This window comes from Serinus canaria, chromosome 6 (assembly GCF_022539315.1).
Source record: "Serinus canaria isolate serCan28SL12 chromosome 6, serCan2020, whole genome shotgun sequence".
NCBI classification, from domain to species: Eukaryota; Metazoa; Chordata; class Aves; order Passeriformes; family Fringillidae; genus Serinus; species Serinus canaria.
In genome coordinates this window covers 21589834-21617565 of record NC_066320.1, presented here as the reverse complement: position 1 = coordinate 21617565, position 27732 = coordinate 21589834, and the positions used below count along the sequence as shown (strand labels likewise).

The 27732-nt window shown below is 58.6% G+C and overlaps 1 protein-coding gene across 5 annotated transcripts; it reads right to left on the bottom strand.

The window, feature by feature from the left end:
* Positions 1–297: 297 nt before the first annotated feature.
* Positions 298–26272, bottom strand: LDB1 (LIM domain binding 1). Of its 5 annotated transcripts, none has more exons than XM_030241189.2 (11): positions 26042–26272; positions 6573–6675; positions 5923–5967; positions 5625–5700; positions 5292–5394; positions 4915–5087; positions 4553–4675; positions 4298–4381; positions 3869–3992; positions 3289–3431; positions 298–2839 (listed from the first exon to the last, which is right to left on the bottom strand). In XM_030241189.2, the coding sequence occupies exons 1-11, from the start codon at positions 26064–26066 to the stop codon at positions 2609–2611; spliced, it is 1230 nt and encodes a 409-aa protein (XP_030097049.1). In that variant the 5' UTR covers positions 26067–26272; the 3' UTR covers positions 298–2608. The 5 variants fall into 5 exon arrangements, with proteins under 5 accessions (XP_030097049.1, XP_009085493.1, XP_050832499.1 ...); XM_009087245.4 differs by having other exon boundaries at positions 3283–3431; positions 26042–26271; XM_050976542.1 differs by lacking the exon at positions 26042–26272 and adding an exon at positions 23306–23570.
* Positions 26273–27732: the final 1460 nt, after the last annotated feature.

Here is a 27732-nt window from a genome sequence, read left to right as displayed (position 1 = left end):
TTGGTGTCCTGGCAGGCCTCGAGCTGCTTGTTTGCTCTGCCTGGGGAACTGGGGCCATTTCCCAGCAACCCAGCACCTTACCCTTGATGGGATTTCTGCTTTCCATGGCATGGCACGGAGCCAGCTGTAGCGTGCCTGGGAACCAGCAGACAGAGGCAGGCCAGCATCATCCAGGGAACACAGTGAGCCCTGTGCCCACACTCCCTGCCAAGGTACCAGGGACATGAGGGGACAACTCCCCTCTGCCTTGCCCACGTCAGCCTGGTCCCATGCTCAGATATAAGTGATCAGGACAGCTTCAAACCGAAAAGTCATTTTATTGGTACCATACATGACTCATAAATGGCACAAACTATGGAGGGGAGGAAGGGAGAAGAAAAAAAAAAAAAGAAAAAAAAAAGGAAACAAAAAGGCATTACAGTGTGCCCATGGCAGTGAGGGCTCTGCACCCTCCACAGCAGCCGTGCAGCATGGCATGGAGAATCGTACCTTAATTGTGATGCAGAGCCCCCCTCCCTGCCACACTGGGCTCCCACCCCTGCCTGCAAAGGGGCTGCAGGGACCCCTGTGCCTGGGGGTCTGAGGGGCCGTGCCCTCCAGCTCTGGCCTGCCCATGGAGGGGCCCAGGAGCCAACACAGGCATCTCTCCAGGGGTCTTCAGCTTGAGATCACACCAGGGCTGACTCAAGGCTCTATCTCCCTGCCCCAGCACAGGGACAGCAGAAGGAGAGGACACACCCCATCTCAGCAACCTCCTGCAGTCTCACTCACGAGTGGGCAAAGCATGGGGTGCCAGTAGCACCCCTGCAGCAGCCAGAGCCCTGGGCATAGGCAGGCCCTCAGTGACACCTGCCAGCCCCAAGCCCCATGGGGTAGTGGGACACAGACTGTGGGATCCCCAGCAGGGAACTGGGGGTGTCTGACAGAGAGAATGGAGTGCACCCCTCACTCCCCCAAACTTCAGAGCTGCTCTGCCTGACCCAGGCTCCCTTATGCACGCAGACAGACACACAGACCTCTCGCACACACACTCTTACACACACTTATACCCCCACTAGGGCAGTCCCCACACAGCAGCACTTGCTGCAACCCCACCATGGGGCATGCCAGGGGGTTCCCACAGGCAGCCCAGACTCCCATCTTCCCCCAAAACCCCACTCCAAGGCTGCTGGGGTGAACTGATTAGTTAGCACAAACACCCTTCCCCGGCACCTCCCATATTCTCCTTGGAAAAAGCCTTGGAAGGGATTCTTTTTTTTTCTCTTTTTTTTTTTTTTTTAAACCAAAAAAACCCCCCAAAAATTATTATTTTTCTCATCGTTTCCCCTAACATCAATGGAGGCACCTGCTCTAGTGATAACACATTGAAAGAACAGTATCGTACACACTGTCTACAGCGCGGAAATGTACAAGCACGAGGTACACAAACCCGAGGGGGGAGCAGGGACAACAGCACACAAGATTTACATTGAGAAGAGAGGCGGGGGCTGCCCCCCCGGCCTCTGGAGGGATTAGAAAGGAAGTCTGCAAAGTCTCTCCTTGGTTTGAAGCTCTCCGAACTGGATATAAAATGAGACTTCCAAGAGAAGAAGCCTGTACAAAAGTCAGGACAGGGTAAAAGGGTTCCGGACAGGAGGGGGGGAATAGGCAAGGGGGCTGAGAGGGTATTTTCCCATTTTTTTTTTCTTTCTCTTTTTTAAACTTACAATTTAATAATATTATTTTTTTTCTTAAAAAAAGACAAAAGTAGGAGGTACCAGGAGCCAGGGGTTGCAAAGGGGCCCCAGGCAGACTCACGCAGGGTGGAGGGAAATACAGGGGCTGCAGGCAGGGAACAAGGGCACCGGCTGCTCCAGCAGAGCCGTGGGTCCTCTGTGCCCCCCCAGCCCCCCACCACGCACTTCCTATATACAAGAGTTCCCCCATGGCTGTGCTGCGCCCTCGCTCTGGGGAGCGAGGGGAAGGGGAAGGTACAGGAGAGTGGGAAAATGCAACAGGGCCCTATCCTCAACACCATCCCAGCACTGCAGGATCTGACCCTGGCAGGAGGAAGCTCCGTGGCAGAGCCCGAGGCACAGGGAAGGCTTTTCATCACTGCCCCTCCCAACCAGCCCCACCTTGGACAGGGGATGTGCAACCCCACTGCAAGTGGCTGCTCAGCAAACACCAACCACAGGGCCCAGGGAGGAGGAGGGTCTCTACGCTGTGCCAGACCCCAACACATGGCATCTGGTAACACTAGCCACTGCCAACACCTCCCCGCTAATTCCCCCTCACTCGGCAGGGAGGGGTTGGGCATGTTGGGACAGGGATGAGAAGCTCTCTGGGCAAGAAGCAGAAAAGAAGAGTGGAGGGGGAATAATGAAGCTACAACCCCGGAAACCCACCCCTGCCCTGGGGTCCGTCAGGGAGGCAGGCGTGGGGGTGCGGGGAGGCGGCGGGGGTGACGGCTGGGGGCTGCCTGCCTGGTGTGCACCCCAGGCCGTGCACCCCATCTTTCGTGTGGCGCTGATCCGCCCCCGGTACCTCGCCGCTTCCCAGTCACTCTCTGTTGCAAATGTACAGGTAGATTGGTTGGGACTGAGTCCACGGGGCGGCAGGGGGGCTGTTACTGCGACGCCTGCGACGTGGGGTTCTCTGACTTGCTCTCCTGGCTGGAGGGCGGTTTGCTGTTCCAGGGGCTGTTGGCCCCCAGCGCCGGCGAGTTGTTGAAGCTGTCCTCATCGTCGATGCCGTTGGCGGCGTCAAACTGCGTGTTCTCCAGCCGGGTGATGAGGCGCTCATCCTCGTCCCCAAACTCCCCCCCCATCAGCGTGGGCTCGCCTACCACCATCACATCCTGAAAGGGGAGACGGTCCCGAAACATAATCGAGGTGGGGGGAGCCTGGGCCGCTAGACCCCCCTCTCATCAGAGCAGCCCCATTCCCCAGCTATAGGGCCACTTCCTCATCGAGGTGGGGGGAGCCTGGGCCGCTAGACCCCCCTCTCATCAGAGCAGCCCCATTCCCCAGCTATAGGGCCACTTCCTCATCTCCACTGCAGAACCTGAGCTTGGGCACTGAATGGGGCAAACACATCCTCACTCCCTTGCAGGAGAGCAAAGGGACTCAGGGAAGGCAGCTGGGACATCCATTCCTTCTTTTCCCCACCACATGGAAAGAACTGGGGTGGCTCAAATAGGAAGTCCCTGGGGGTCTCCCCCTAGCAGCTCCCAAGGGCAGGGGCAGAGAACCCTCCCCTCCACCCCAGAGCAGGAAGAGAGAATGGAAACGGGATGCTTACAGGTACCTGACTGGACAGGGCAAAGGTGCTGGCTGGGCTCTTCTTCTTGCTGTTGCTGTTGTTGGTGTTTCCCCCACCAGAGCTCATGGTGCTGCCCCCTGACATCTTCCTTTTCCGGCGCTTGCTGGGCTGCTGCCGTGCTGGCTCAGCTGGTGAAGGATGTAGACATACATGGTCAGTCCCAACAAGAGGAAGCTGGTGCCCCCCAGGCCTTTTTATGCAAACCCTACTTCTTCAAGGAACACATTTCTCCCTCCAGGCTGTATCATCACCCTCCTCACCTCCATAGCTCTGCTGTCCTCCCAGACGAGAGGACAGGTGAGGGGGCAGGAACATTTCCATCCCGGCTCTGCTTTCCAATAGCAGCTGGCAGCCCCGAGACAAGGGAGCACTGGCTGCCTGCAGCCCTGCTCTGCCCCACTGGGAAGGCAGACCAGTATAGAAGGAAGCTGAATGCCTGGTTCACCACCCCCAGCCTTATGAAACAAAGCCAAGAACAGCTCTGGGGCTGGGAGAAGCCTGCACTTCGGGCAGAGCCTGAGCAGGCAGTCCCAGAAGGCAGCACAGCAGACAGTATGAGACTCACCGGGAGGAGCGACCATCCGCTGCCACTTCTGGAAGAGGCAAGTCTTGAGGCAGTCCCGGGGACTGAGGCTGTAGGTCTTGTGCCGTGACATGAGCTCCTGCATTGGTTCTAGGATTACACAGAGCTGCAGAGAACAGACAGACTCTGGGTTAGATTGCAATGCTCTGAGCCTCAGCAAAATGGAAACCCCATAATCCTAACCCTACACCTCTACAGGCAGGCGTCTGTGCTGCAACAACCCAAGCCACGCCGTGAGTTTGTGGGATTTGGCAGACCCACCGTCCCATAGCTCTCTACAGCCCCTCTGCAAGATCCCTTTCGCAAAGCCAGCCTTGCAGCCTACCCACACCCCAGGGCAGCCAAGCATCAGGCAGCTGAGAGCACAAGACATGGCAGAGATGCGACCCCCCCCTCTCCTCGCAGACTTACTCGGAGGTAGTTGAGTGTGGAGTTTGAGAGCCCACAGCGTGTGATGTTCTTGGATAACTGGTCCAGCATCTGGGGATCCTGTGCCTAGGAGTGAGAGGGACAGAAGACTCAGCTGCATCCAGGCTGGGAACAGCCCTCCCATGCCCTGGCCTATGATGCAGGACTGGGTTGAGGTCCTCCAGCTGCAGAGCAGCCTGAGGAGCTCAGGAGCCCTGTGTCGTTCATGCCCAGGGGAGCTCGTAGAGCTGTACTCACATGCATGGCAAGGATGCTGCGGGGAATAAGCTCTCGATGCTGGCGGATGCTGAAATGCCACGTCTTTATCCTCATCATGTCATCAAACATGAACTCCAGGTAGAGCCGCCCCTCCACACACACCTGGGTGGGCAGGGCACAGGGTCAGGCACAGGCCGCCCCAGCTTCCCCCAGCCCAGATCCACTGGGAACCCACTGCTGCACACTGGAACACACAGTGGCTTGCCTCTTTCTCTCATAGAAGACATACCCACAAGCCCAAAATGCACAGCCTTGTGGGACTACCCACGTGGGGGTAGCCACCAAGAGGGCACAATAAACCAAGGCAGGAGAGCAGCAGAAGCTGCAGGTGCTGGCAGTACCTGGGTGAACATGGGCTTGCCGTGCTGAGTGACCATGGTGCACTGGTCACAGTCCAGCGAGACAAAGTTGTTGTGGAAGGATTCCTTGGGGTGCTTGAGCACGTAGTACAGCTCTGTGGCTCCCCCTTCAAAGATGCTGCGGAAGTAACGGGGAATCAGAGTCCGGCCAATCGCTGCAGCAGGAGAAAGAGGAAAATAAGGTCAGAAAACCCAGCTCATCCAGATGTTCCTTGGAATGTACATGAAGAGGGTCCCCCCCATACCTTCTGGCTGGAAGTAGCTAAGCTATGACACCCTACCCACATCCCCCACAGCACATAACTGTCTCCTGCTGAAGGGCAATGCCTTTAGGAAAGAGGGCTCAAGCTGGTACTCACTGTATCTCTTTGGTCCATCCTCCAAGCAGAAAGTGATTGTTAACATGGCGTCATCCTCAAAAAACTCTGTGGTAAAAGCATCCCACCACAGATTGTCACATTCCTGGGGATGGCAGAGAGATGCTAAGTTATGAGGAGGAGAGAGAGACAGACAGACACTGGCTGCCATGCACAGCAGTCATGTGCTCAACTCAGGGAAGAGTGCGCTCCGAGCTGAGTGCTTGGAGATTGGGGTGACAAGCCCTGTCCCACAGCCACATGTGGGAGAAGGCAGTGGGGGCCCCCTCTGCCAAAATACTGCCCTGGCCAACCCTCACCCTCCCAGCTGCCTACCTCTGTCCAATTCTGCAGCCGCTTGTTGAGCTCAAATATCCTGTAGTCGGTCTGGTTCCCGTACGGCGTGTGCCTCCTGCCCAGAGAGCACAGCAAGCCATCAGAGGGGAAGGCAGCCACAGGGTGTGGAGGGGTCCTGGGCCCACAGGGGGAACACATACAGCCCTTCCAGGGCTGGCAGAGTCTGAGCAATCCTCCCAAAAGCGCCAGCCAGCCAGCATGCTGGCCCTGCTGAGGCACCCCCACCACAGGAATGAGCTCCCCCCAAGCAGGGTCCACACCAGCCCTTCATGCTTACCCAATTCCAGGCTCCAGGTACGTCGGTGGGTACATAGGAGTAGGTCTAGCAGTGGAAAGAGATGCAGGCACGTCAGCACTAGCAGGGATCTCCCTGCTCACCACAGCTCCTACTTCCCTGGCTACAGCAGGCAGTCAGGCTCACTGGAGCCGAGTGACTCCCCACAGTGCAGACTGTACTCTGGATACCAATATTTGATAGCCCCATGGGGCGAGCTGTAGCCCAAAACTGGGCTCTGATCCCACAGCATTGGCTCCTCCACCCCTGAGACCTAGCCAACTGCTCCTTGGGGACATACCCAGCTCCTCTGCAGCAGTGACTGGTGCCAGGCAGGACAGACATTGAAGAAGGGGCTGTTTTGGCAGGAGCTGGGAGGGCTCCGTCATTCCAGGGGCTTGGTCAGGCAAAGGGCTTGGCCTGACAGAGATCAGGACATGGAGGCTTCCTTCATTCCAAATATCACTCATTCTCAACCCACTATCATCTGTGCCTGCTCCAATTCCCTCTTTGCTCTTGTGCTAACTCAACTCCATGCACTTCAGTCTCTGTTTGCTGCTGGGAAGCACAACACAGAGACCCTGGGGTGCAAACTGCTGAGTGTCCTCAACACTGCAGACCCCCCCCCCTCCCCCCCTCGGGCCCCAGCTCACCCCACATCTCGATCCAGCATGGTGCCTGGGTGGAAGGGGGGGAAGGCGTTGCCGTTCGGGGGCTCCTTTGGCGAGTACAGCTTGAATGACTTAGAGGAACAGCCTGGAGAGAGAGAGAGAGAGGGAGAGAGAGGGGACATGGGTCAGTCAGGGGCACCCTGTGAGGAGAGACACACTGCTGCTGCTGGAGGAGGAGGAAAAAGGATGCACTCCATCAGCACAGCCCCATCCCTCCTCTGCTTCCCTCCAGATGTCAGCCCACTCCCTTCATCCCACACACAGCTCCAGGCTTCCCCTGTGCAGGATGGAACTCACAGGGTCAAGGCCGAGCTCTCAGGATCAGCAGTCAGAGGGGCCCAACCACATCCCAAGGGTTTCTCACTGGTACCCAAAGTTTGTCAGTTCTCAGCTGGCTGGGCTCTGGGGATGTGCCCATGAGGGACAGTCCAGCTGGTGAGTCTGGAGAGGGGCTGGCCAGGCCTTAGCCCTCCCTCCCACACTGCTCCTAATCCCACTGACCCGACCCCCCCGCCCCAGAATCACACAGGATCTTTTTGCTGACCTTTCTATCGTCATGGTGACGGGTGAATAATTGCCCAGAGGGATGGATAGCGGGTCCCCAGGCAGCCACCATCTGCCGCTCAGGCAGGCCAGTGGACACCCGGATCCAGGCAGACAGATCCCACACATCAGCCCCCAGCTGTGATCAAACCACCCCAAAGCCTCACTGCCCACCACAGCACCAGGGCAAAGGACAAAGAGCCCAGAGAGGGGCATGGGGTGTGATAACGTCTGCAACGGAGCACACGATGTGTGAAACCAGCACACATCCTGAAAGCAACCTGGGGATCCCCAGATCTGCCAACAGAAGACATTAGGTATGCTGGGCAGAGCCAGCCCCATCCAGGCTCCTTAGGGTCAGCTAGGGGCTCCCACACTCACCAGCCCACTGCCACTACAAGGGCAGGTTCCCGGGAGCAGTGGCTGCCAGCACCGCTCCCGAGCCCAGCGGGGGCCGGCAGGACCCGGCACGCTGCGCCAGGATGCTGCTGAGGCACGCGGCTCCCTCCCTCCCGGCAGGCAGGCGGGCAGACGGGCTGACCTGGATGGGGCGCAGCAGTGGGCAAGCTGCCAGGCAGCTCCGGCTCCACCGGCTCAGCCGGCCCTGCCGAGCACAGACACGTCTCCCCCATCCCGCCGCAGGCAGGGGCCCCGGAGCCGGCCGTGCCGGGCTACCGCTGCAGCCGGGGCCAAGGCGGGATCCCCATCGGCTGCCCGCCCACACACAGCCCTGAGACGGGCACTTCCCAACGCCCACCAACTGACAGGACTGCCACCCAGTACACCAGAAAGCAAACCCAGCAGCGGAGGGAAGTCTTCCAGAGGCACCAGACACACCACTGGCCCTCTGGGCTCCACAGCCATGCTGTGCAGAAGGGTGCTGGGAGAGGTATCAGAGCAGCAGCTCGACCATGATGGATACAGGAGGGGAGTAAAAAGCACCAGAGTCAAGGAAAGCAGTGCCACCCGCACAGGGACCAAAGATGCCCAGCTTGTTGCAACAAAGAGCTCATTAGCCAACAGAGGTGAATAACCAAGGCATCACCTTCACCCCTGCCGAGCCATCTGGGACCCCAAGTCAGCAGTCACAGGGACTGCACAAACTGCTGAGCAAGGGCTGGTCAAAAATAGAAGGGGTCGCCTCCCGAGCATGAAATCCAACTTGCAACGGGGGAAATGCGTGTTTTACTTCTTGATTTTCTTGGGGCCTTTTCACCACATTTCCCTACAGCAGCTGAAGCCAGCTTCTCTCCAGCACTCATCAGTCCTGAGGGGCTGGAGCCAGCCCAGCCACCATGGCTCACTGTTCCCACTCCTGCCCACCTGCAGTGAGGATAAGTGGGACATGGCACAATTTCTCATATGGTTGCTAACAATGTCAGCCCCTGGCTCTTCCTGAATGTTTTCATAGATAAAACAATTTTTAATAGGGAGTTCAGGGCTGGTCAGTTGCTGCTGCAGAAGAGTTTTTGCTTTCTGCTTTATCCACATCAATTTGTCCCTAACAGACAATAATTCACCCCAAACTGTACTAGAAACACAGCATTTCTATTTCCTCCATTCCATGTTGTTATACAACATGACACTGAAACGTGTTCAGCACATAGGAAACTTCCCAAAACTCCCAAACTTCTGTTGAAAACAAACCAATTCATTAGGCAGAGACAGCAGTGGCTGATGCACTGCTTGTTTCTGGTCATCATGTCCTGAGGGGCAGAAAAAAATCAGACCCAGCAGGTCTCATCCTCCAATTCTTTGTTTTTATTCACTGATAAGACATGGGAAGACTAAATTCCAAAGGCTTCTTGCTATCCTCAGCCCACATCTTGTTTTTCAGGGTGCAGGAAGGTGTCCTGGTGTGGTGAGACCAGGGAGACACATCACTCTCCATCCATTGTGCTTCTCATGCTCTTCCCTAGCTCCCTGCTGCTGGAGACAGGACAGAAGACAAGCCAGGCCATCACTTCTACCCAAGCCTCCATTTCCACTCTGGGCCTTTCCCAGCAGGTTAATATGGAGACACACTGCTTTTCGAGCTCTGAGTGACCTGTGCCAGGATCTAGAGGAGTGGAGAGAGGCCTGTTATGTGACCTCAGCAAGACTGGCATCCTGACCAAGTATTATATTTAATGCACCATAAAATATGTCACTGGATTCAGTGATTTGAAACAACACTAACAACAGCCTTAGGATTTGATACAAGCTGTCCAAACTCTATATTCACTGTAGACACACTACACACATTACATGAAGTAACACAATTACTTTACAGCAGCAGGAACACCAACTTTTACTCACACACAGGCCATGCTGTCTGGTCCAGGACATCCCTCCATCACCACCTATTTCCTTCATACTGCCCCAGCTGCCTGCAAGCCCTGTCCAGCCAGGTGCAGTGACACAGACACACAGAATGTGACCTGTCCCAAGTGCCTGGCCCTAGCTGCTGGTTTCTGCATGCTCCTGCTCTGCCTCCTGCTGTGAGCAAAGGACCTAGGCAGGCTTGGTGATGCAGGCAGGCTTGGTGCAAAAAGGGATGCTGCCTGGTGGCTGTGCATGCAATGCCCCTGTGGAACATGAGGCAACAGGACATGCTTCCTGTGGCCGCTCACAGGTGCTGGCCCAGCGACACAAAAACATTCAGCAAGGAGAAAAAATCAGGCTGACGCTGCAGCTGGTGAGCTACCGGCCCAGGCAGGTCTGGGCAAACAGCACAGTGCTCGTGGCCAGGTAGGAGGCTCCATGGCTCCTCCTCAGTGTGGAGGTGCAGGAGAAGGGAACCCCAGGAAGGGATCTCACAGCTCAGCATCCTCGGCCAAGGCCTGGTCGACAGACTGGCCGCAAAAGCGTGGGCAACCGCCCAGGGAACGGATGGCAGGTGCTCTGCCCATGACTCATATACAGCCCAGCACTGCCCAACCCTCCACATGCCTTCTCCTCTGCTGTTCCTGCTTGAGAACTATCAGCCCTTCTGGTCCACTGTCTGGTGGGTTTGCTGGAGCAGGAATGAGTCACATCCTAGCCAAGCTCACAGAGCTGGGGAACATCAGATTTCCCAAGGCACCAAAAGCATGGTGGACACCTCACAGAGCCAACACAGCCAGGAGATAGCACAGTACTGTGAGCTGAGACCAGCACCTTGGAGCTGCCTGCCTGGGCAGGGGACATGGAAAGCAGGGAGAAAAGCCCTGCCTGAACTCCCATAACTTCAGTTCACCATCAAAGAGCAAAGAACTGCTGAGGACAAAGGCAAAGCAGCATCATCTTGTTCCTCCTAGACCTGTAACTGCTGGCAGGAATCAGTGCCCCCCTACCAGACAGGAGCCACCCCTGTCTGGGCAGCCAGTGTGCTCTCTGTGTAAGCAGCAAAGCTCACCAACAAGGCAGAGGCTAAAAACATAAATTATGAAAAAAAAAAAAAGAAGGAGTGAAGCATGAAATGGGCTGCAGGGTTACAGCTCAGCCGGGGAGCATCCTGCTCCTCCCAGCAGCCCGGGAAGAAGAGAGGCCAGCCTCTGCTAAAGGCGGCCGGGCCGGGCCGGGCCGGTGCTTCCCGGAATGCTCCGTGCCTGCTTTCCGGCTGCCTAACGAGGCTTTTAAGTGTAAATAGCGGCATTGTTTTGCAGGGCTGTCTCGATGGGGTGTGGGCGCCCTGATAGGGGAAGAAATACATCTTCCCAGGCCAGTACCGCCTGCATGAGGGTGGTATCTGGGACTGGGTGCAGGGCAGAGTCTCAAATAATTCACGTGGTTTTGCCCAGTGACTGCCTGATGTCCGGAAGTTGGCAGGGCTGGGAGGCAAACACGAAGTATTCAAAGTGACTTGGACAGGCAAAGGCACATGGAGCAGACCATGGTCTGCCACCACAAGCCTGCCTTCACCTCTTCTTTCTCCTTTTCTTTGGAATAGAGGGGATTGGGAAGAGGCCAGTTGCAAACTCCAATGCTGTTGTTAAGCCCAGAGGAGCCCAGGTGGAACCCACCAATTCACGGCCTGAGACATTATCAGTGACAACATCAATTTGCAGAAACCCCAATTGCTTTAAAAATGCGCAACTGGTGAAGCTGAAGCTCCCACGAGGCTGGGCTCTCCAAGGAAGAGGAGATACCACTTTTGGAGGAGACCATGTGCCACAGACTCAGTGGCATCCAGAGGCTGACCTCAGCCAGGACACTGCCTGGCCCTGACCTGTTGAAGGCAAAACCTCCATCGCCACCTGCATGCAGGGATTACTCTCTCTTTTCCCAAGCTGCACATCTGAGCCATCCACAGAGCTTATGTGGACCACAAGCTGCCTCCCTGCCCACACTACACCACGTGCATGATGTCTCAGCCCCAGGTCAAATCTTGCAACATTAGTGCAAAAGTCCGGCACAGCAGCATGCTTTGAAACCCAAAGGTGCTCTTCTCTGCACACAGGGTCACAAATTTAGGGGGACAGCCAGAGAAGGAATAATGACCTGCAGCTAATTATTACAAAGTGACAATCTTGATGTATAGGCTGCAAAGCAGTGCTATCTGAAAGCATCAGGTGAAGAGAACATGTCCAGGATGTAGATTTGCAGGGCAGGGCTCAGCCTCCCACAGCCCCAGCTCTGCCAGGGTCCAGGGTCTCCCAGGAAGGCATCCTCTGGAGCTGGACATTCAGGTGGGGCCCCAGGGAACTGAACTGCCCTGCAGTACCTAGGGACAACAGGAGTCTCCCCTTTCCAATTTTCTTCCTCAGATGATTCAGACACGTAGACAGGGAATTCTCCAGGAGGGAAAAAGGGAGAAAAGCACACCCTGCCAATTTCAAAACAGCCAGAAAATTGAATCACGTTCACGGCTGCAAGCCCTAGATGCAATCCCACAGATAACCCAGTTTCAGCTCCACTACTATCAACTTACCACGAGGCAGTCATTTCCTGCAACTCTCAGGGAAATATCCCACTGTCCCTAATTACTCCTTTCAGTTCACTGTCTCAAAGATGATCCATAATCAAACACTGTCGGTTTCAGCCCCAGAAATGCACCTTTCAAATTTTCAGACACTTTTCCTCTCTCCCAGACCCCTTCACCCTGAGGCCCTGACACTCTGCAGCGACCAAGCTCACATCCCTCCTGCAGCACACATCAGCGCAGCACTGGCAAACAATGTCATGTGGGAACCATGGGGCTGGAAAAAAAAACCCTGTCAGCATACCTAGAATAAAAGCCTCCTGACAAACTAGGATTTTCATCATCAAAGGTTTGCTAGGCTCTGCGGCAACACAGAATAATTCAGTTACAGCTAACCATGCCTACGGCCCTGCAGAACATGAAGCCAACATCCCTGCTCACAGCTGCTTGTCTGCCACGCACATGGTGGAGCAAAACTACACAGCTCTGCACGGTATTGTGGGGCTTGTTGCTCAGGGCAGCCCTCTACAGAGACAAGACTTGACCAGGAGAGCAGGAGCCGAGAGCCACAGTGCAGGAAAGTGACAGCAAGAGGCTGAAGTCTGTGCTTACACTGAGAGAGGGGGATCCACAGTGATCCTCCAGGACCCCCAGCGCTGTTGCCTCGGAGCGCAGGAGGCTGTCAGCCCCCACGTGGCGCATGGAGATTCGCGATCCCGGGATGCAATGCTCCCCTCGCTCCCTGCCGCTGCCAGGCGCCGAGAGCTGCACGCTGGGACGCGTAGTCTCCGGAGACGGCGGCCCTGCCGCCGCCGGCCGCCTTGCTCCATGTTGCCTCCTAGGTGGAGCCCCGCAGCCCTGGCAGCCGGCCAAACGCCCGCTCCGGAGGGGGGAAAAAAGCTGGATAACTCCCGCGGCGAGGCTCCAGCTGGCCTCGCTGGGGCAGCATGCGCCCAGGGGCAAACCATGACCCTGGTGTGCAAAGCCTGCCACAAGGTCTGGACCGCTCACAGATGCCCATGCAAAGGAGGGACAGTGCGAGCATGGCGGGATCCTCCTCGGTGCCGTTTACAAAGCACCTCCATTGCTTCTTCGAGCTGCCTGGGCAAGCCTCTGCCCTCCTGCTCAGGCAGAACTTCTCTCTTCCCAGTACTTAGTTAAAAGGCAAAGTGGGAGTTGCTGAACAAGGGACAAGCAGGCTGCTGGCAGCACTAGCGACAGAGCAAATGCAGTGGTTGCAGGTCTCCCACCTCTGAGCATGTGCTGCCACTGGTGTCAGGCCTTTGGACATCCAGTGCAGGACAGGGCCAAAACCCCAGGAAGCAAAAGGACACGGTATGGTGAAGCATACCCGCCCAGTGCTCCTGAAGGCACGAGGAACCCAGCCCCAGGGAAACCCTCTTACCCTAGCATCCCTGGTTACAACTTCACCTGACACAACAGCAACCCACGGGGCAGCAAACCTCATTGCGGCAAGAGTGACAACCCACAAACACACACACAGAGCAAACAAGAGTAGGAGCACTCTGTCCCCACATCACTCAGAGGATGGGAGGTTTCCAAGGGAGAGCGCCAGGAGAAGTGCTATCCTGCTCTGCCACCACATAGGACTTTAGGTTCGTTAATGGACACATCAAGCTCACAGCAGCGCCGAGCTGCAAGCACATGAAAGAGGGCACACTGAGAGAGACCACTCTGGGCCAGGCACTGCTGCCACCCTGCCAGCTGTGGAACAGGAATGGAGTCCTGGGGCTGGACTGGTCCATATCATCCTCTGCTCCTGCATCCTGAGGAGCTGGGCAAGCTCAGGACCTCCAGCTATCGCTGCTGTCTGGAAAGAAACTGAAAGAGGCTCCAGCTCCCCAGCCTGGGGAACCTTTGCTTCAACTGAACCTGTGGCTTTTCACTGCCCTTTTCCTATTTTGGATGGATTGTGACCTGCTCCTGGTGAGAAGAAAAGTCACCTAACGGCAGTAAAACCTTTTTGTCACCAAACCATCCAGCACCAGCCCGTCCCCCTTGGATCACAAGTTTTCCACTTTGAGGCAACACAACTTTACGTCATTCTGCTCAGCACTGAGCACCTACTCAGTCTTCAAGGGGTGCTTAGATCACAAACCTGGGATTTCTACAGCATCATGAGTAGAAAGACGATATTCAGTTCAAACCATAATCCCCCCACAATGAGAACACTCCAAAACCTAAGGCTTTAAAGGAACAAGGACACTGATATTTACCCATACTGGCAACAGAAGCAGTAAGAGCTGATACCTGACCAGCACTGGAGGAGTTGCTGCAAAACTGCTCAGACAAGGTACTATCGAAAGCACGTGGAGAACAACTGGGAAGACTCTAGGAAGGGGTATTTGCTCCCACACCTGCCTGGCCCAGCCTCGAGCAGGCTCAGACCCTCCTGGTGAGAAGAAAGCAGGTGACAGTTTGCAGTGTGGGTGAGTGCACACTGTGTGCCCCCAGAAGGTGACTCCCTGTTAGACCCCACAGCCTTGGCACCCTTTGCTCACACCTCACCCTGAGAGTGGCTGACACCTCTGGTTTTGGCTCCTGATGCAGCACTGGCTTTGGCTAGGGACAGCAGTTGCTCAGCAGGTTCCTGCCATGGTGCCTGCCAGCTAAGGCTGCAGGGAGGGGATTGGGGGCTGCCCAAGCCAAGGGAGCCCCAGTAGTGCTTATCACCCATCCCTAGTAGGAGGGCTGGCAAGGACTACTAGGCCAGACACCCGAGATCAGGGCAGCCTACCACAGCAGGCTCTACCAAAGGGGCTCCAGGAAAACACCTGCCAAGCTAAGACACCCCTCCACAGCTCCAGCATGCGTGCTGACTCCTAAACTGGAGCTGCTGAGGCTTCCCCACTCCCAAGGATGTTGTGCTCACCCTCAGCTTGGTCCCCACTCCTGGCTGGCCCAGTTAAAGCCAGTGCTTTGTCTGCCAGGGAGAATGAGCCCGCTATGCCCACGGCCCTCTGAGCCTGGACACCCAGCAAGGCAGCTTGTGAAAGATGTGTGGCCCTCATGTTTTTGCACCCCTTGGACCTTTTATTCCCCTTGCACCCGTGGGAGGCTGGCGGGACCCTTTGAGCTGCGAGCAAGGATGAAGTTGCAGCAAGCAGTGAGGTGCGGCAGGCGAGCAGCCCCAAGAGCGGGGCACTGGCCCCGTAAACCCCGTGACAGCACAGGCAGGGGGACCAGGAGGGCGTGGGGCAGCTGTCAAGGGGCTTCGGCAGGGGAAGGAACCCAGAGAAGAACAAAGGGAGCTGTGGGCTGGGATGGAGCAGGGCACAGCAGGGCATGGGGGCTGCTGGCAGCACCCCACCAGGCTGGAGGTGCCACTCCAAAAGCCAATACGTGGTGGAAAGAAAGGGGAGCCAGGGGAGAGAAGGAACACCACAGGCAAGGAGGGGGAGGCCAGACATGGGAGCTGGAGGGGAGGGAACGAGCTGAAGGGCCAAGGATGCACTGAGCAGCTGGGGAGGGATGAGGAAGGGGAGAACTGGCTAAGGATGGAGAGGGAAAGACGAGGAGGGAGAGAGGAGCTGAGGACAGGGAGAGCCGGGCCGAGGGAACAGAGAGCGGGCAGGGGGCTACCGCGGGGACCTCGGGCCGTACGGGGCCCCGGTGGGGAGCGGCGGCGCGGTGCGGCCGCGCACAACTTCGCAGACGCGGGGGTGGCGCAGGCGGGACCCCGGCCCTCACCTCCGCCGCCCGAGCGGGGCCGCCACCGGGGTGGGGGGGACCGGGAAACTTCCGCGGGGGGGAAGGGGGGCGCGGGGGGGCGGGGTGACTCACGGCGCGGCGGCGGGCGGGGGTCCGGCGGCGGCGCGGCGGCGGCGGGCGGGCGGCGCGGGGCCGCCGCGGGGCGGGGCGGGCGGGGCGCGGGGCGGGGCGGGGGCGCTTCCTTTGTCTGCGCCGCGGCCGGGACCACAATGGCTGCGGCGGCGGCGGCGGCAGCGGGGCCCGCTCCCCCCGCACCGGCTCCCCCGCCCCGCGCCGCCCAGGGGCCCACGGGCCAGGGGTGACGCCCGAAAGGGGGTCCCCGGAGAGCTGCCCCCCGCCCGGTGCCGGTACATGCACTCCCCGGGATGGGAATGAGGGAGCCGCGTCCCGCTGAGGAGCTCGGCACCAGCCGGGGCAAGGATTCTTTCCCTACTGCGAAAGTTTGAATAAAAATAGATCTTTTCCCTAGTTTGGTTTCGGGGTGTCTGAAGTTTTTTTCAGGATATCTTTTTCTTTTTGAAACTTGTTTCCCTTTCTCCCAGTTTCAGACGAGAAAATAAAAATACAACCGGTTTGTTTGGGAGGGGGGGATGAAAAAAATGTTCCAGTCTGCAATTGCCATCATACCCCCAGGGTCTCCTTTTCCCTGATAAAACTGCAACCTCTTCCAGTTAGGAGATTTTAGAAAAAATTCCATTATGAAAATTTGTTATTAAAAAAAAAAATCCATTTTTCCCATTCCCCTTCTGCCCCACATCTGCCCCTTGCAGCTTCTGGTCCTGCCCTGGCAAGTCAGACTGGCACAGACCTCTGCAGCCCAGCCGGCAAGCCCAGGGGCTCAGTGCATGCACACGCACACACACACATACACGCATGCACACGCACACAAGTGTGCTAGTATAGCTCACTCTGCACACATGGGCTGCTGTTCACCCCGATGGGCTGGCATGCACTTGCATGCCTTCCCAAAGGCCTCCCGGCACGGCCCCGGCTGGGTGTGCACCCTTGCCTGGGGCATGAACACTCTCCCACATCCCCCTGCTTGCAGGGCCAGGCCCGCACCTCATTCCCTCCCCAAGCCTTGGAGTAAGGCAGGTACAACCAGTTGGATCCTGCCAAGCACACTTGCTTCCCCCCACCCCCCCTCCACCCAACAGAGCAGGCATGGTTGGTGCAAAACCTCATCCATGAGGTTTTGGGGGCTTCCTCTCCTCCATGCTTGCGCACCCCCAAAGCCCTGCACCCGAAGAGTGGGGGCAGCCTCCTGCTCCCCAAGCATGTCGCTGTCTGGGACCAGCACTGAAGAGGGACAGGCAGCATCTCTTCACTCCTGTCCGCCAAACTCATCGGCTGAGTAGGCTCCAACCCTGTCCTGCTCCACACTGCACCACCATGATTTCCCACGATTTCACCACGATTTCCGGCTACCCTGAAAGTATCATTTTCCACAGCCACATGGCTAAATAGACCAAAACTCTTTGTAAACCCCAGATTTACAGAGAGAAAAACTCACTGTAAATCTAAAAACTTCTGTGACACGCTACTCCGTGAAAGGCACATGCAGCTGGAGGTACCCATGCTCTCAGTGCCTGGATAACTGGGCACAGGGATGCTGTGAGTGCCCCAGCACACCAGCCCTTCACTGCCTTGTCCTCCTGCCAGCCCAAATCTTGGGGCACTGGGTGAGAAGGGGCTGCAGTATGCTGATCCCCACCATCATTAGGCCAAAAAAAGTGCTGGCTGCAATGCTGGTGACAGCTATGGGATGGCACAGTCCTCCTGGCCAAGACTGCCATTAAACGCAGTCCACCTGCACACCATTCCTACTCCAAGGCACAAAGACACACAAGGCACAACCACCCACCAGCACTGAACACTGCTGCATGCACTGCTACTGCAAAAGAGTGAAAAAAGGGGAATTTTGTCCCCATATTAGAGACTCCTGGCACTAGTGCCATGGCCAGGGGATCAGAGAGCAGCCCCCATTCATCCCCAGGCCCCGTGCATCCACAGCAAACATGCCTGGAGCAATTTATCCCGGGCTTCTCAGCAGCCCTCCGGGACTGCTCACGTGTCCCTGCTCAGCTCTGACGACAGCGCTGGACTGGTCCACGTGGCTGCAGCAGTCCCAGCTGTTTATGGTTATAGCCGAGTTAATAATTAAATAGATGCTGGATGGAGAGCAGAAGGGTTGGATGCAGCTGGGAAGTGTGTGTGGCAGCAACGGTGTGGGGGAGCCCCTTCCTCACCAAGTGCTCATGTGAGGGGAGCACAGGGCTACCCAGTTTTCATGGCAGGGTACTACATCCCCCAGATCACAGCCTCCGCTCTTCCCCTATCAAGGGCCCCATGCCTGCCTGGTCTCCCCAAAGTCCAGCCCTGATTCAACACTGCTACAGGTCTCAGCCCGGTGAACTGGCAGCAGCTTGGGAGCAGGAGTGAGCACAGGGATATATCCCATGGAAATGGACAGGAAGAGCCCAGTAGGGACCACGGTAGCCAGGGGATGTCCATGTGTCTCTGATCCCTGCAGCAGTGGCTCGGTGCGCCTGCAGAGTGTGCCTGAGGGATTCTAGGCGAGCAGGGCAGGAGCCAGGGCATGCTCACACTGACACCCGGCTGGAGCCCTGGCAAGCGCAGGCTTAGAGCAGGGCCGTGGACATGCGCTTACATAAAAAATAATAATAAAAATCTGCTAGCTCTGCAAACAGCACAGCCTGCACCGGGAGACAGACTGGCCTGGCACTTCCAAACCTCATGGACTTGTCCAAAGAGCAGCCAGATCTGGGCACTATTGCACACATGCAGATGCAGCCTGCAGCACAGCATGCATCCTGGAGCTCCCCCCCTTCCCAGAACACAAGAGCCAACCCTGCAAATCCTACCATCCTTCAAACAGAAATATGCTTTGTTTCCCTGTTTCTCAAGGAGGGGCTTCTCTCTTCCCTAAAGCTATGTATGACCAGATAAAAAGGGAGTTCTGGAGCAGGAGGGGCCCTGTTTTTGGCTGGAGAAGCCAGAGATCCATCTCTCCAGAGGAGGTTTGGGGGAGGCTGGAAACTACATGGTGAGTCATGCCAGGCAGGCAGCAGATCCTGGGGGCTTCTGGGATTAACCCTTCAAAGCCAGAACCACTTCCAGACACCCAGAGGCAGAAATAAAGCCAAGGGGCTGGGGAAAAGCAGCCAGAGCAGGATGAGAAGTTACAGGGCTGCATCTTGAGCATCCTGCATGGGACAGAGAAATCAATCTGAATATGTGAGCAGCAACCAAGCGCATGCATTGGTGCCTATCCTCTCCAAAACAAGACAATGTGGAGAAAGGTTACAGTGGGGTGCAGAACCCCTGAGTGCATGAGGTTCATATGGGGTGTCCACCCTCACATCACAACTTGTTTGGGTGTCATGCCTCATCACCACTGGGCTGCCCAAAGGCTCCAAGGGGAAGGTGCAGTCCACAAGCAAGCTTTGGCACATCCTGCTAGAATGGGGTTTCCCCATGGCACCAGCACCAGAGAAATGCCCCACAGTGTTCCTGTGCTGTCCCTGAGATATCACAATGCACGTCCTGGAAGACCTCAGCCCCAGCACAGACACCCACAGCAGTGAGCCCCAGTTCCTCTGCAGAAGTCCGGGGCCAGCCTGCCAGACCTGCAGGGTTTTAAGGCTCCTCCAGAGCCTCCAGGTGGATTCTCTCATGTTACAAGAATGGTTCTTTTACAGCCCCTTTCCTGGCCTGGGAACCTACAGCAGGGAGGGGGTGACGTGCAGCATGGCTGCCCAGCCCCAGCATCCTGCGCCTGCCCTCTGTCCCCCAAGAAGACCATCTAACCTCCAAGGGACAGGACTGCTGCTCCAAAGACAACCAAAGCAGAATCCTGAACACCCAGCCCTGCAACTACAGGAACCCAGCCCTGGTCAGAGAGCACCCTGGTCCCTAGCCCACTATTACCCCTGCATTCCTTCCACTCTTGTCTCCCAAACCACAGAGGACTCTTGGCAACCATAAGAGATTTACATAGCCAGGAGCTGTCACCCACCAAACCCCCACCCACTAATGCTGCCATCCCTCCTGGTACACACATGTTACTGTGCCCTCCCACACTAGAAGCTCCCCTGTGAGAAGGTAAGGGACATCATACAGGGCCATGGCAGTACATGGTTGACTCAAAGCAGGTAACTCCAGCAGCTGAGCCCACCCCCTGCCACCCCCCCACACAGTGCTGCTGAACACTCCGGAGCAGCACTCCGAATATAGCAGCATCAAATAGCTCCATCAATAATGCATTGCTTCTGCTTCCTCTCACTGCCGTGTTTTTGTTGCTAACATGCGTGTCCTTCCTGTTAGCAGCTGCCTCCTCCCCACCAGCTAGGCCAAGCAGGGACACGGCCACAGTGGGATGGTGATGGCAGCTCCCACAGCTCCAGGTCCGGTTCCTGTAGGGATTGACATAGAGCCCCATCTATGCCACTCGGGGGCAGCCTGGGGTTCTTGGGGGGTACCCTGCCACTTTCCAAGCCTCCTGCTGCGCACGCGCTGGCAGCGACGACTCGGCATGCCATGGCTGCCCAAAGGATTTGGCAGGGGCACCAAGCTGGGAGGAGCAAAACGACATCTCCCCAGCCTCAGCAGGGAAATGCCCCTCCACAAGGACTTTTGGCAGCCTGGCACTCCCTATACCCCGGCAGCACCTCCATTACCAACTCCATGCAACGCGGCACCACATCAGGCTCCTCCAGCAGCTCTGTGTTGCCATCCCTGGCAGGGAGAGAGCTCCCACTGCCGTGCTCCTGCCTGCCCCTGCCCACAGCTGCCCCCGGCTCACCCCAGGCCCGCCCTGGGCCAGTTGAAGCAGGCAGGTCGGGGTGCCTGGACCTGCCCCCATGCCCAGCAGAGTTGCATGCCTGCAATACCACGAGCTGCCGTGGGCTCCTAGTAGGGAGGCAGGAGCTGGTGTAGGCAAAAGCTGGCACCCACCACCCTGCAGGTACTCACAGGCAGGGGCAGCCTCTGCCCTGGAAGGAAGACCCCCAGGCTGCACAAGACCCTAGTTGGAGGAGAATGCACATAGCAGAGCAGAGGTTGGTGCAACTGGCTGCTGTAGAATGGTCCAGCCAACACCACCAATGTCCCAGCCTGGCTTGGGCTGCAATCACTATGTAAAGCCACTTGGGCTGTACTGCAGAAACCTGGCTGCATACACAACACCTGTCCCTCGGTCTGTAGTAGAGGACCTGAGGCTGCTACTCCTGCAGAAAGCAGGGGCCCTCCCACCCCTTTTGTGCCACCCTCTCAGCCATGGGTCCATCTTGGGGCACAGGCACCATCACCTTGGTGCAGGGTAACCTCTGTTACCTGACTGTGGGTTCTACAAAGCTGGGGCAGAGAGACACCCTGCAAAAGGGGCACTGGACCTACATCCCATAGGGCCCCCCAAAGGAAGTGGCAGCAGAGGGGTGCGGGCAGGGTGTTATCGGTCGCCCTGTGGGCAGGGCGGGTCAGGGCTGGACAGGGGCCAGTGCCTGCCACAGCGGAGATTACGCCTCGGGTTTAACGTTCATCCCCATCCATGACCTGCCCAGGAGAAAAGGGGGTGAGCCGCACTGGGAGGCTGGTCTGACAGCTTTAGAGACTCCTGAGCCCCAACTCAGCTCAAAAGGGACATCCGACGCTGGTGCACAGCCCACCTTCCTACACCCCCATGAGCATGCAGCAGTGAACTTCCCAAAAACCTGCCAAGCATCACCCCTGCTGCAGCCACCCCCAACCCTGCCCAGCAGAGACCCTGGGAGAGGGGCAGACTACTGCCACTATCCCTGCTCCAGGTGGGGCACAGGAGCCCCCTGGCAGCCCTGACTGCTCCCCAGCACCCTCCCCCCAGCACCAGCAGGAAACCACAGCCGCAGCCTGCGGGCAGCTGATAACGGTCACCCAGCCCCATCCTGCCTGCACCCCACCACCCGGGGAGCTGTCCCCACACCCACTGCTCCCCAGGCCCATCAGTGCACCCCCGCCGCACACAATAGCAGCCACAGGGCCCAGTGTCACCTTGCAAAAGCTGGGGGCTCTAGCTGACAGTGCAGCTGGTGCACCAGGACACACCAACAGTTGTTGTGCATGGGCACCATGCTCCCAAGTGTCCCAGCATGCTCCTGGCACACCATGCAGACCCATGCCTCGCGTGTTCTAGCAACATGGATATGGCAGGAGAATCCCAGAGCAGAGTGGGGGAGGAGAGAGTGGCATGAAATCAAGTGATCTGACCTGAAAGGGATGGGCAGGGGGAGCTTGAGCTGCTTCAGCTCCTGCTCTGCCTGGGGGCATACAGCCACCTGGCCAGTGCATTCCTGGCCACAAGGGTACCTCCCTGCCCTGGAGGTCCCATTCCCCAGGGGCATCCCTTCACTCCTCAGGGAGCAGCTTTCAGAGCAGTTTGTGCTGAGCAGGTAACAACATTCCTGGAATAAACTTGGGGCCCAGTGCAAATACACAGTGCTGAACCCGCTGGCACTGGTGTGGCACTAACCCAGGCAGGATTCTCCAGGCAAATCCTGGGTGAGCTCACAATGGCCCCAAGGAGTGTTGTGATGGTGTCTCACACCAACAACAGGACCCTTGAGGAATTCCCTCACTGAGCACCAAACAGCCACACACCCATCATGACTTTGCCACAGCATGCCAAAAGTGGGCAGGCAACGCAGCACACAGGGTATCAGTGTCAAGCACTTTGCTGCTGAGGGGGACAGGGCAAGTAACATGTTTCATCCAAACATCACTGGTAACATGAAGAAAGTCTGGACTAGAGCACACCAATATGCCCAATGAGGCCTCAGGATCCCTACTGCTCCCTTCCTCCACAACAGGCCCAGGGGCACCCCAAGCTGCCAGGCACCCCGGGGGTGTTTGGGAGCCAGAGCCCACAGAGGTCAGGGCTGCCTGCCCCCCCCCCCCCCGCCGCGGCACTCAGCCCGCTCGCTGCCATCCCTTTCCCAGCGCATCTGTCGCAGAAGGCATGTGGCACAGCTCGGCCTCGTGACAGTGGGGGATGCACGGCGCCAGCTCGGCAGAAGGGAGGGATACAGCAACGGGCCATGCCCTGGCTGGACACGTCCATCCCGGGACCCAAAGCATGTGCCTTGGGAAGCTCTCCCTCTAGCCAGAGAGGTGCACAGGCTAGTTCTCTGCAAGGTGTCCCAGGGAAGGTGCTGACCTTGGGAAAGTTGCTTCCCTGCCATGAAGCTGGAGCCAGCCCCGCAGGGAGGGAGAACAACTCCACTCCGCTTTGCTTCCCTCCTCCCCCCCTGCACTGACACCATCACTACAGGGGGAAAAACAATGATAATAATAAAAATAATTAAGGAAGAAAGTGCAGAGCATGCTGGGAGAGTGAGAGGTGCCCCCAGGGGTCAGGGCCCCGCTGGGGTCTGGATGCCAAGACCTGTCTGTCGGCCCTGCTCCAAGCAGCCCCGGGCACAGCACCACCAGCACCAGCACCAGCCAGCTGCTGCCCCAGCCACTGCCACCTCCCCTCTGAGCCCATTACACTCTTGCTGCTCACCTCTGAAGTGGGGGAAAAAGCCCCCCACTGGCCCCAGCAGCTCCCCACCATCCTCAGGCACAAGAGTGCACCACCTTCCCAGCTGAGCAGCCTCCCTGCTCCAAAGCTCTTGGAGAGGGGAAGAAAGGAGCCGGGAAACATCTCCAGAAGGGTGCAAGAGGAGCTGCAGTGGGGCAGGATGCACCCCCAGGGATGGCAAGGAGTACATTACCCCTCTGGGAGGGTACAACTTGAAAGTGGGGCAGCCAAACCCCCACCCCCGACAGCAGCTCCCAAGCAGGAAACTCCTCCAAGTTAATGCAGCCCTGAAGAGCAGCCTGGGCAGAGCGGCTCATTAAATGTTTCTGGCTGGCGGGAGGCCAGCGGCAGAGCTTGTTTTTTCTATATTCCGATAAACAGTCCGGGGAGGGGAAGGGGGAGGGGGGCGCAGGCTCTCGATGTGCCACCCAGCCCCGGCGGGGGAGCGGGGGAAGACGCAGGGGGTACATGTACATTGCAGGGCAACACTGCACAGCAGCCTCGTGCCCTCCCTGCCCTGGGGCAGTGGGCAGGGGCGGCGTCGGGGGGACACAACACATGAAGCCATCCACAGGGATACTCCCAGGTGAGGGGGGCCCCACGGCTCCCCATCACACCACCAAGGGAAGACCTCTCTCTTTGCACCCACCAATATGCCGATGACATTCCCAGTGGCGTGGGGCCAGCTCCCGGGGAATACGACGGGGCCCCACCACTGGCCGTCACACGGCCTTTGCCCCGCCGCGGCGGGACCCCCGCCAAGGCTGCGGGTGTCGGGAGGGGTGTCGTGCCCCCGGTGCGGGGTGCCTGCGGGGCGGGTGCTGTGGTTGCTCGGCCTGGCTCGCAGGGAGGTTCACGTGACTTTCTGCTTGAGGAAGCAGCGCTCTGGCAGCTTCCAGTGGGAGATGGAGGAGGAGGAGGAGGATGGGGGAAGGGGCCGCCTGGCTTCATAGAAACACGGCGGCGAGGCGCAGGCAGCGCAGGGGCGGGGGGCCGCCGCGCAGGGGCACCCCTTCCCCACCCCGGTTATCCAGTTGCAAAGCCCTCGGCAGAAGCGGCTCCGGAGGAGGCACGGGGACCGTGTGCTGTCACAGCGCGCCATTGCCTCCAGCAGCCCCCAAACATGGGGTTCTGGCCTAGCAGGAGGCACTCTCGGGACCGCAGGGATGCTGCCACGGGAACTGGGCTGAAAAGCGGCCCTGCTGTCCCCGCAGAGGGACCCCATGTGCCAGATGCCCAGGGAAATGGCAAAACCTTCTCCCCAGGGCCCCCCAAACTTGGCTCCCTGTCTGCTGTCTGCAGAGACCTGGTGCTGCACAAGGTTCCAGCAGTCCTCTGAGACCCCTGCCCTGCCTTGTTCCTGGCACAGCAACGTTCTGCACGCAGCAGCAGGCAATGCAGCCAGGGCAGCTGCCCCAAACCTGCCCCCAAGCCCAGGCGTGCAAATCAGTATCCCTGCGGCAGCACCCTCCTAGGCGCTGAGACCTCACCAACTCATCACACCTCCTATGAAGTCCTGCAGCCTTGCCAGCCCACAGGCTCCAGAATTAGGAACAAGCTCTCCAGCAGACACCCCACAATGGTCATGGTGGGGGGCCATACAGCATCCGTGTCCACCAGCAGCATTGCCAAGCTTCTGCGGGGACACTGTGCCTCACACCTCCACGAGGAGCTGTGGCACCCCACAGACCTATTGCTCTGGCCACAGGGGTACTTTGAGGTCACTTTTCACAGTGCCACCTGCATGCCTGCCCAATGCCCCTGGAGCACTCTGTCTGTGGGGTCCCAGTTCCAAGCTGGTACCAGCATCCATGTGCTCTTAGATCCCAGATCTCTTAGTCCAAGAGATCTCACAATCCATGCCATAGGAACCCCAGCACCCATGCCGTGGGGTTCCAATCCCACAGTCAGACCCAAGCCTCCATGCTCTACGGACTCCAGCCCTTCCGCTGGATTCCAACAGCCCACACCATGGAGACCTCACCCCCATGGCTGGACCAAATAGCCACACCATAGTGACTAGGACTCCAGTCCCCACACCTTGCTGACACCCATAGCTTATCCCCAGCAACAGCACCATGGCCAAACCTCAGCACCTACACTGAAAAGCCCCCTGTGTTGTAGTCAGCTCCCAGCAGCCATGCCCTAGGAACCCAGCCCCATAACCAAACCCCAGCACCAATTCCACAGAGACCCCAGCACCAGTGCCAGATGCCAGCACCAATGGCATGGAGATCTCAGCCCCATAGCCAGATCCCAGCACCAGTGCCATGCTCCAGGGACCGATACCATGGAGAACCCATCCCCATAGCTGGACTCCACCACCAGTGCCTTAAGAGACTTCAGCATCAATGCCACGGAGACACCAAGCACCAACGCCATGGAGACCCCAACATCAACGCCATGGAAACCCCAACACCAATGCCATAGAGACCCCAGTCCCATAGCTGGAGATCTCAGCCCCAAAGCAGGCCAGCAACATCAATGCAGTGGGGACCCCAGCCCCACAGCTGGACCCCAGCGACCATTCTTAGGGGACCGAGCCCCACAGCCGGACCCCAACACCAACACCATGGGACCCCAGCCCACAGCCAGACCCTGACACCACTGGGGCTCCCATCCCGCAAGTGGCCCCCAGCTCCCCACCCAGCCCCGATGCCGCGGGGACCCCAGCCCGAGGGGCAGCCGCCGCCCCGCGCCCAGCCGCCGCGCACTCACCAGGGCATGCACAGCCCACTGACATCTTCACATGCCTGGCCCGGCCGGGGGTCGCTGCGCGCTGCCCGGGCCGCGGGGGTCTCGCATGGGCGGCGCGCCGCGGGCTCCGGCGCGGCGGGCGGCGGGTAGCGCCGCGGCCAGAGGCGGGCGGGCGGGCGCGCCGCGAATCGGCGGAGCAGCGGCGGTAGCGGCAGCAGGAGCAGCGGCGGCGGGGGCGGTCGGGGCGGGGGCCGCGGCGGTGGAGCGGGAGCGGGGGCGGGGGCGGCTGCGCCGGCGGCAGGCGGGTGGGGGCACTTCTGCGCGTGCGCGGGGCGTCCCGTTTTCCCCCCCGCCGCGAGCGCGTGCGTGTTGCGTGCGTGCGCGCCCCCCCCGGCTCGTCGGTGCCGCCACTGCTGCGCTCGCACGCACGCGCCCCCCCCTCCCCTCGCCGTGAGGGGCGGGGGGGTTCCGGTGTGTGACGGGGGGGTCCGCGAGGGAGGACATGAAGAGAAGGACGAAGGCTCCCCCCCTCCGCGCTGAGGAGGCTCTCGGCGCTGCCCCCTGGGGTTTGCGGCCGTCGGAGCATGGGTAGCGCTCTCCCCAGAGCCCCGTGGGTTGGTGAGGGTTCTCAGTAACCTGAGAAAAGCAGGGGCTCCCGGGGGCAGCGCAGGGCTGAGGCTTCCGTCCTCTCTCCTGCCGAGGCTGTTCTTCCCAGGGCCTGAGAGAGACTCAGGTGGAGAGACGAGTGCTCAGGGACCCACGCCCGGGGTGTCTCAGGGCAGCTTGTTGGGGCTTCCATCTGGGAGGGCGTGGGGACGAGCAGAAGACGTTGCGGCTGTTTCGCATGGAGGAGCCTGCTGAAGGCTTGTGCATTTTGGGACCTTGCCAGTCTCCCAGCCCCGGGGCACGGGAAAGACACGGCACTGTGGAGGTGGTAGGTGGGAGGGAAGGGGCCAGCGAGGGCCGGAGGGCAGGAAAGAAGGGGGTTCGCAGCAGCGCTTTGCACAGTCAGGGCGAGCGTGACCGGCGATTACTGTGCCTTGTGCAGCAGGGGATGGTTGAGGCTGCTAGACAGGAGGCTGGGAGCTGCTCTGGTAGATGTGACAGCATCCTGGGTGAGGCTGGGGGCCAGAGAGATGCCAGGGCAAAAGGAGCAGAGTGCCATACGGACAGGGTCTCTGTGGGGGACACCCGCCCAAGAGGACCTCACCAGGGATCCTGGCCCAGCGAGCTGGTCTTGCACACCAGCTGTAGGGCCAGAGCCCAGTCTACAAAGGCAAGCACTGTCCCTCTACTGCCCTGCCAAGATGCAGCCCCAGCCCCACGATGGGAGCAGCGTCCTGGGCTGAGCAAACTGCCCCAGGGGGCCAAAGCCCTCTCTTCTCTCTGAAGGGCCACCTCCAGCCATCTGCTCCTGCCTGGTTGGGATGCACATTCCTCTTTACTGAGTGGAGTGTCCTTTAAGCATCACATGGGTTTTGAGCTCTCCTTTTCACGTTGTGCCTATTAACCCTGAGCAAGCTGCCCACCCTGGGTGCTGCACAGGCTGAAACTGGATGGCCCTGAGTAGCATCTGGCTGTGCCTAGCCAGGGAGTGGTCACATCACAGGGAAGGGAGGGCAGCCAGGGAGGTAGAATGCGCATTTTCCTTTCTGGCTGTTGTTTGTTTTTCTTGTAAACCAGCAGGAATGCCTGGTGTTGCCCTGTGCATC